Below are 9,562 nucleotides of genomic sequence, written 5' to 3' on the forward strand. Positions count from 1 at the left end.
GTGCGCGTGCACGCTGAGACAAAGCCCTGAAGCTTTTTCCAGAACAATGCCCCCTCTCTTCCAGTCTTCCCCCTCTCCCCCTGCTCTGCTTCCCTTACGGATGACCTTCCCATGTAGATAAACCAGTTGGACCATGTATCCGCTTTAATGCAGTGCGACATTCATCAAAGCACCCGCCTGAGGCTTATGCTATCATTTAAAAAAGCTAACCTTGTGTTTGTAAGCTATAAAAAAAACCTCCACATGTACTAGTAAGGAGGCTATGTTTGTTTAAGCAGCTTATATCATTAAAGAGGGGAAAAAAAACTCATGATATCCCATTTTTATAACTCTGAGACTGTGAATAAGAGAGAATATGTTGAAAAACTCAACTGTCTACACCCGCCTATCGTTGCAGGGTTACAGACGAGAGGCGGCGTAAACACTGGGAAAACATCCACACTCATGCTTTAGGACAATTTAGAAAGACTAATCAGCCTCTCATGAATGGCTTTGGACTTCCAAAGCCATTCAAATAAACGGCAGACAGAAAAACCCAAGGTCAGGATTCAAACCCAAGACCTTCTTATTGCAGGCCAATAGCCTGAACAACAGTGTGGCAAGGTTATTATAGTCAAATAAAACCAACCAAATAAGTGAAACTTCAATTGAGAAAACATTTTCCTTAACTAAAATAAATAAAAACGGCAATTTAACTAAAAGGAAATATATTGTGATTTCATAAAAACTAACTAAAATATACTGAAATTATGCAGATAATATCCTTCGGTTTTGTGTTTATGAATATATTTATTAGCCTTTCAAACTGATGTTTTGAAAGGCTAATAAAAAAAGACATTTTTATTGATCAGTCCTCCTCCTGGTGGTGCTTATGCTAGTCTGCAAAATGGCAACAGCAAAACTGGGGAGAAAACTTCACAACAATACATTTTTTGAAAATGGTACCTTCTGCTAAGCATTCATTACCCAATCGATGTATACATAATCATAATATAATATTTCACCTTTTGAGTTCTGTCACTAAAAATGAACAGAAGTATGAAAAATCTAAAACTACTGTAACCCAGTTGTGTATTCCTATCTGAAGTAAAGTCGTTCCAGTCTGCGTTTACCTCAAAGGAAACTAGCCTCTGAAAAGTCGTCTTTATCCAGATGCTGCTTCTAAAACCTCTTCGGATTTTTGAGAAATTAAATCATTTCCAGCGGAGCACCAGTCTTCTGAAGTCTGACTAAATGTGTGTCAGTTAAAGCAGAACCTTTTTCTTCTTTGTTTAGTTGTTGACTTTTCAAAGACTACTTGTGGATAAGAGTTGTGAACACAGGCTGCTGCTGAGAATCACATGAATCGAAGTGTTTTTAAAGTACTTTGCAGCTTTTCATCTCTTGGGTTTATTGAAGAAAAAAAAAGCGTCCACTGTGTTTATACTGTTTGTCAGATCGGATCTACTTTTGGAGTCCTTTGCTCTCTTTATTCTTAAAGTTCCTTCAGTTCCCCCGGTTACATACAGGAAGCACATAATAAGTGGAAACAAACACAGGAAGCAGGACATGCTGCTGTGTTGAGAAGCTATTTCTCTTCCTTTCTCCTTCCATCAAAACTAAAGCTGCTTTAGTTTCTCCTAAACAGCGTCATTTATTAAGCAGCACCAAACGAGGGAAGAAAAATCTCTCTTTTAATCTTTCACCACGTCCCAGGAGACTCCAACCTCCAAACAATAAAATAGTTCCACCATTTTTCCTCACTTAAAAGCCTCCTGGTTAACTTTCTGTGAATATTTTAAACTGTTTGTCCAAACTTGAGGTCATAAATGCTTCTGGAGGCTTTATTTAAAGATAACCATTGTTTTTTTTTAGTGTTCCACAAACCAGACCTCTTCCTTCCTATCTTTCTCTTTGCTCCTCTTTGCACGCTTTCATCTATTCATTCCCATGGTGCCTGTTATCTAAGGCCTTTCAAGTAAAACTCTTGCATACTCAAGACAAACAAGTTATATTCTTCAGTCCTGATTACATTTAGAAATATTAGTAAAGGAGCAAATTAAGGTTTAATGCAACACTGAAAAATGTGCAAGCATGACTGAATCTATTGTTACACTTTCTGTTTATAATACTTTAACTAGGGAAGCTTGGAACTGGAATATGACACTTTTCCGAATGACTGGCATGACGGTATACAACAGCTATCCTCTGAAATAAAAATATTTGCATTGCATTTTAGAAACCGGCTACAGGAACAGGTCTGTTCACTTCTGCAAGGTAAAACAAGTACAATAATTTCCCCACAATTCTCTGAATCTGAAAACTAAATAAACATCCGTTAGCTGGATTATGCTGCTTCCAGGGGATAATTTTCAAAAATAGCAACAAAAAAGAGACAAATACAGATTGTCATGACTTCAAACCATTGTTGAAAGCACAAATGACTTTTTAAGCTTCTGACAGGTTAGTACTGAAAGTATGTATTTTAAGGCAACACCACAATCACATTGTTTCCTTTTGCAACATCATGGGAAAACAAAAAAAAATACAAAATATCTCGTAGTTTGGTTCATCGTCGGATACAATTACACGCCTTATGAAGAGCATGATAAAGATGCTGACTGAAGCTGATAAGGAGATTTTATTATCCACAGTAAAATGAATTCTTCAATCAACCAATTGGAAAGGCAACTCAGAGAGAAAGAATCCATCAATTCAAAGGGGCATCTTGTAAATTTCACTGACGGACAAATGCCATAAGTTTTGGATATATATTCTGTGGTCTGATGATTTTGAGAAAAAAATGGGCCAAAGTTTGCAGGTCTGACATTCTCAACCCAATAGTAAAGTACGGGAGTGGCAGCATTATGTTGTGTGGTTATTTTGCTGAAAGAGGGAGAAAAATCATTAAGGAAGTTTGGGCTCATGTTGGTCAGTGTGTTGGAGAGGCATTAACAAAAACCCTGACATTAGTCCCATTGTGGAAACTTCTGTAAGAAAAGGAAACTCAAAGTTATCTCTCATTTTCTGGCACTTTAGAACTAGAAATCATTTTCCTAACAAAAACATAAAAAGTGTATATAAGCCCTTTTTATATGTATATAAGCTTCTGCTTTCAGCTACAGTTGCTGCATTTGGTCCAATCTTGTAACAAGAACATTTTCTATTCTCACAAACATGTTTTTTCTGTTTTTGTTTGGTATAATAACCATTTTATAATCAATCGGCAAGCTTCGTTATTCACCAGAGGTTATCGCACCTGACTCAGATATCCAAGTTTCCCTCATTAAAGTATGAGTAAAAGGCCTGTATTGGATTCCACTTTACTGAATGTCCTTGGAGACAGACTGGGAAACTGGATAGCGTTCATGGTGAGAGCAGGTGTGCATTGCCTCAGCTGGTCAAACCACACCATGCATTATTCACCGAAGCCCAGCAGTTAACTTGTGACATGAGAGGAAATGTGATCATTTTAGAGAGTCAAGAAACTTAAAGAAGTTTCTCAAAAGTTCAGGATGAAGTTAAACAATAGAACCACAAGCAGGTCATCTGTTGTAAAGGAAATAGTCGGGATAAAAGGTTTCCAGCCTTGTGGTTATTTGTGAAAATACAAGTCAGAAAACAACATCTGATCCGACTATGTGAAAATCACTGTGAAACCATCTGTTCAGGCCTCACTAACTCCCACTAAACATTAACAGAGCTGAACGCTCCTGTTCACATTTAGCAAATCCTGAATTACTAAACTCTGAACTGCTTAAAGACTGAGTTGCTTGAACAACAACACAATGATACCAACTACTGTTGCTGACATAAATCTGTTGCCAAGAAAACAAAGGCATTTGTCAATTATGCTAATTATTATCCAGTTATGCTAACAATCATTACAACAGAGAAAAGTGCTAAAGCTAATTCGTTTTAGAGTATTTTGGTAAACAAAAGTCAAAGAAGTTGACAAAATGCTAATACTGTACAGTTCTGAGGCAGCCCAACAGTAAGTGTTAATGTCAGTAATGATGATGATAAATTGTCTCTGAATATTTTACAGATTTTTGCAAATATTTGCTGATTTGCATTAAACATAATAGATGAGTTTATTGAAGTAGTTTTCACAGATTCCTGTCAAACACCAACCAGGTAACCTCTAAGAGATTGTTTCAAATTATTATTAACTATTTTTAAAAAAGAAATTAGCATAAGAAAGAACTGACAATTGAAAATTATTTGAATAATTTCGTTAGTGTGTGCAATATCTGCACAGGACTGCTTGGATGCACTATTTAAATAAGACGTTATATTCTCAAAATCAGCATTCAGATTATAAATTGTGAACTGTGTTTGGAAATGTATTACATCTTTTCATGACTAATACCTGTGGAGTAGATTAAATGTATGATTTTTCTGCTGAACCATGGCAGAAAAGCAGCAGGTTATGTACACACACACACGTCACATTGGCTTTATTTCCTCTGTTTTCTGAAAACCAGGCATCTGATGTTTATTCAACAAACTAAACACTAAACACAGATCATGCGGTTTCATGTGACACTGCTCTGAATGCTGTTAGTTGTGATGAAGCGAAATGAGCCTACAGTGTGTAAATCGCTTTAATGTGTGAACCTCGGAGAACAGATGATATCGGAAGTATCATTCATGGTTTATAAACGCCATGAATGTGTTCACAGAACTGAGCCGCGGTGTCTGCGCCAACTTCCCTTCACAAAGTTCTGCTACACGCTGCATGTGGAGAAAAACAAACTTACCTGTGAATTTTCCAGATTTTCGCTCCTCCCTGACTGGCTGCTTGGGGTTCCCCCGTCAGGAGATAAGGGCCGGTAGCCAATGAGAGGCACCTCGCTGGACTCCACCCCCGGAAGGTTATAGCCACCTATTCGCAGGTTACGGTGGAGCATGGTGCCGGCTGCCACAGACAGGAAGAAAACACAAAGCAACATTCAATGGTCAACCTTTTACTTAGATCATAAACACCTAAACACGAATCTATTGCTAAACATAACTTCGAAATAACTTTTTTTGAAGTCCATTGATTTCCCAAATTATTTGCATCTTATGACAATAATTGCCTACATATTGAAACCTGTATGTTGGAAGAAGTCTGTTTGGGTTTCACACTGATGCACACAAGAGCTCTTCCTTTACCATTCCTGATTTAAATAGAGAACAAGCACAGGGGAGGAGTGCAACAGGGTCATGTGCTAAGCCTATTTGGCATGCAAATACAGAATTACATTATCTGAGTTGCCAGGAACACAGCAGTCCAAGGCATACTTAGTTTGGCATTTGTCAGAAAAGTATCTTTTTCAAGTCTGGATCAGCAAATAATTTACATCCCTGCTTAAAAACAAAACAACCAACTGTGAAAATTGTGGAGGTGAACAATCCTTTACCTATATTCATGTAGAAAACCAATTTGCAATATTTTGAAAACACTGCGATTATAAAGTAATTCCAGTTATTTTCCTCCAGGTTTCCTGTGAATTTCAGCTGTAATGTTACATCATAACATTTCTAGAAACAACAGCATGGCAAAAAGGAACTTTTTTTTGTGGTGCGTTCACAGTAGTGCCAGGAAATGGAAATATCTGAGTTCCTAACACCACCTAAAGTTTGACATCCCACTCAGAAAGTGGGAGAAACTTTGAGTACCTCCAGTTAGAATTTCAAGATGGCTGCTACTTGCAACTTTAGTAAGTAAACTCTGTTAATTTTATTGCTAACATTTGTTGTTTAAGTTGTTTTCCACCTTTAATCACTCACACAACTAGTACTTTTTAATGTTTATTTAAATGTGTATATAACAAGTATTAAAACACTGTTTATTCATATAAATATTTTGCATTTATATACAGAAACTGTGAGAAAAATAAAATGCTAAAAAAGCAGATAGCAGCCAAGGTCTATAGTGTATCTATGTGGATGCATTAGGATTCAAACTGAAGCTTGTTTCTATTATAGGGGATGACAAGGAGACAGAAAAGCAGAACTATTTATTTTAGAATTTTCACTTTTCTTTCTGATTTTGCCTTGTTTTAAAACAGTAACACTTAAAAATTTGACCTTATCACATAAATAGACCAAATCATTGAGTTATGGCTTCAATTATAAGGGACACCAAAAAAGAATCAGTAATTATTCTGTTTTGCTTAAAAAAAAAAAAGCAAAATACAATATTTGCTTGCTTTTATTTAACAAAAAGAAAACGTAGGAAAATGAAGCTTCTTCAGTAGTGTTCAAGTAGAACCAGGATTGAAACAGAACTGGAATATAGTCTGCTAGGTTCAAGCGAAGCTCGGGAAGGCAAAAATAAAAAAGAAGTTCGGTTCAAACACTGTTGAAGTAAGAACTCCTTGAATATTAACTGCTTGTTGCAGTAAGCAATTGATAATTTAATTGGATGATACATTTAAATGAGCTTGATCATTTCCATTCTGATGATTCATAGTTTTTATTTAACTTTTTTCAGTTGTTTGTGACTTTTATTTATTAAAAGAAGAAGAATTACTTTATTCATCCCAGCAGGGAAATTATTTCACAGTTACAGCAAGAATTTTTTATACACAGATTAATACACACACACAACAGGAGCTGCGTCTGCAGGCAGCCAGCTGAGCCGGCGCCATTTTTGAAGGAGGAAGTCGAACCCGCAATGTCCACCGGGGTCTAAAGCCTCCAAATGTGGGGCGTGCTAAACCCCTGCGCCACCACAGCACACATATTATTTAGAATATCTTCCACTTCTAGTGTTAAGTGTCCTTCACAAAACTGATGTTTATGCACTTTGAGAAGGCAAACACGCATTATTACGTACTTATCAATATTTTACTTGAAAATGGTCTCAAAATAACAATATTTATTGTTTATTGGGATAATTTATGATCCAGCAAAATCTGTTATCATGACATTTAAATGTTTCTTGCGTTTAAATCTGTATTAATCAGGAACTAAGACGCTGTATTAGAGTTCTGTTCTTTTACATTTGTAAAACCAAGTTGAGCTCTAGAACAAAGTCTGAGCTGAAAGGTTTATGGAGCAATTCAGTAACTTTTAAGGACATTTCCGATGAAAGAAACAGAAACAGTGGAGTTAGTGATGGGTGACAGGCCTTGACTCATTTGTTTAACTCAGTCGCTGTCCCGGAAAGCAGGCCTTGATTTGCATAGCAACCTTTCCTTCCATTTCCCTTTCCCCTCTTCGGTATTTGAGGTGAAGATAGACATCGCGTAAACACTGTTTGAGGAAGAAAGGTGTAGGAGGGATAGAGATGTCCTAGTTGATAATGTAAAAGCTGATGAATACTCTTGTCTTGTGATTTTAGCTTAAAAGGTTTTCATTCTTAATGTTGTGTAAAACCCTTTGACTGTTCTCCCGAGGAAGACATACAGAATCATTTTTATGAATGTAAAAGACTGCATCGGCCTCAGCCTGGGTAATAATAACCTCCTGGATCAGAAAATAGCTCCAAAAAGCAGACCCAACTTTCTTCTTCTTTCCTCCTCGACTCATGCAGCTGCCTTTGTGCAACACTTTGTCTTACATCATCCCGGATTTGCTGTAAGATTTAAGATTCTGCTCGGTTTCTCAAGAGAGCAGCGTTGCAGTCTGCATGAAAAGGGGGGGTGGGAAGGCGGGGAAGGGGGGGAACAGGCTGCAGGGGAAACAAGGCATCAACAGTGCAGCATGTGCTCTCACCAACGGCTGTGCAGAGGTCTGAAAGGCTGCTATTCAGAGGCTCTGACCAAAGCAAACAGCCCACATATGACTGAGGTATAAACACACACACAGGCACATAAAGCTGGACACTAAAGTCACACCCTAAAGAGGCATTAGATATGCTTCAGATATGTTCAGTCTGGAGCCTTCAGAGAGAAACGCTTGAAGCTATGAGGGTGGTAAAAGTTTCTGCGTGCTGACACTCCCATTAAAACACACAGCAGAGAACTAACTGCTTCCTACTGTGACTCAGATACTGGATGGTCTGAATAAAACAGGCAAACAGAGAAAAACAGATCGAGGCAGCTGTGGGTGAACTCACTGAGAGCTGGGTCGCCACTTATCCAACTGTCAGGCGGATCAGAGGCAGCATCTGAGGACCGCTGCCGGGTAAAGAACGGCGGCTCGGCTGGGGGAAGTCGCGCCCATCGGTGCCACGGTCACCGCCGACAACCAGGAGGGAGTTTCCGTCCCTTACCTCACCTCTACGCCCTCCAAAGAGTCTCCCCCTCTCTATCAGCGTCCCCCACACCTCGCGTCTGTCCAGCCTTCAGCAGCTGATAACGCACTTTGGTGTGGCAGCAAACTCTCTCCTCCTCCTCTTCTTCCCCCTCCTCCTCCTCCTCCTGCCGCAGCCGCTGCTGCTCCCCCTAACGTCGCAGTTCCTGGATGCGTTCAGCTCTCTGCGCTCTAGTAACAGATCCGTCTCTCTGGGTGGCTCACAGCGGCGGTGTGAGCCGGACACCACACACAAAGCTCCGCAGACGGCGTGCCGCTCACCCAGGGAGTTGGAGCAGCTGAGAGACGCGACGCGGACGCGCTTTACGCACCGTCGACCGGCGCGCACGCCACGTACACTGTAAACACGCTGTGTGTGTGTTACCACAACAGGGCGCCCTGAACTTTTATCAGATAGATTTAAAGGTTATGGTCAAGTTGTTATTACATATTTAAATGATGCTGATAATTTATTTCAGACAGACATTTCATCAACAAAGCATAATAATGAAGACTTTCATTGTTTAAAGAGTGAATACAATACATTGCTACCAAATATACACATGTAAATACACCAAACATGTAAATATACCACATCTTCGGTGACTGTAAATCTGAAAAGGAGTATGAGGAAGTTTAAGTTATACAGTCATACCCCTTTTCCATTCAGCAATTCATAACACAAATCAAAATGTAGACGCAATAAAAAAATATTTCAAACATTTAGAGGCTTGTTAATACCTTGAAACTTTAAAGCTGAGTCAAACCTGTAAAAATGACTTGAATCCATGTTCTATCTGTCCTCTTTGGCCCTTCCATCTCCGTGAATTAAAATATATTTAAATTAAAAAATATATATTATTATTATTATTATTATTATTATTATTATTATTATTATTATTATGTATTTTTTAATTTCATTATGAATTATAAAAATCTACGACGGCGATTAAGGCCATCGTAGTTAGAGAAAATGAATTAATTTCTGTCAAAAAACATTTATTTTATATTTATCAGAAATTTTCTAGAAAACATTTTTTAATTTTATGATCTAGAAACTTAGATAATTTGCTAGGAAAAACTCAGAAGTGTTGAGATTAATTTAAGAAATTTTCTTGAAAAAAAAAAACAAGGACATTTCTGAGAAATGTCCAAGTGAACTGCAGCTGAAATCAGTAGGCATCTCAGACAGACATGAGTCACCACTGACACGCTTCTAAGTTACTCCCTAACCACAAACGCTTTTCTTCCTGCAGAAGAAAAAAAACGGAACTGTTGTTCAGTGGTCCAAAATCTTCTTTTCAGATGAAATCCAGATCCTTCAGTCTAGATAAAGTATGAAGAATATGTCAGG

The 9,562-nt window shown here is 38.2% G+C and overlaps 1 protein-coding gene across 1 annotated transcript in view; it reads right to left on the reverse strand.

The window, feature by feature from the left end:
* LOC102232099 (ral guanine nucleotide dissociation stimulator-like 2) overlaps nucleotides 1-8,484 on the reverse strand; it is a 35,243-nt gene extending 26,759 nt beyond the window's left edge. Inside the window, exons 1-2 of the mRNA XM_023331389.1 lie at nucleotides 8,033-8,484; nucleotides 4,743-4,900 (exon numbers count right to left, since the gene is read on the reverse strand). Of these exons, the coding sequence (XP_023187157.1) occupies nucleotides 4,743-4,892 (150 nt within the window). The 5' untranslated portion in view covers nucleotides 4,893-4,900; nucleotides 8,033-8,484. The remainder of the gene's footprint in view (nucleotides 1-4,742; nucleotides 4,901-8,032) is intronic.
* Nucleotides 8,485-9,562: the final 1,078 nt, after the last annotated feature.

The sequence above is a fragment of the Xiphophorus maculatus genome, chromosome 3 (assembly GCF_002775205.1).
Source record: "Xiphophorus maculatus strain JP 163 A chromosome 3, X_maculatus-5.0-male, whole genome shotgun sequence".
NCBI classification, from domain to species: domain Eukaryota; kingdom Metazoa; phylum Chordata; class Actinopteri; order Cyprinodontiformes; family Poeciliidae; genus Xiphophorus; species Xiphophorus maculatus.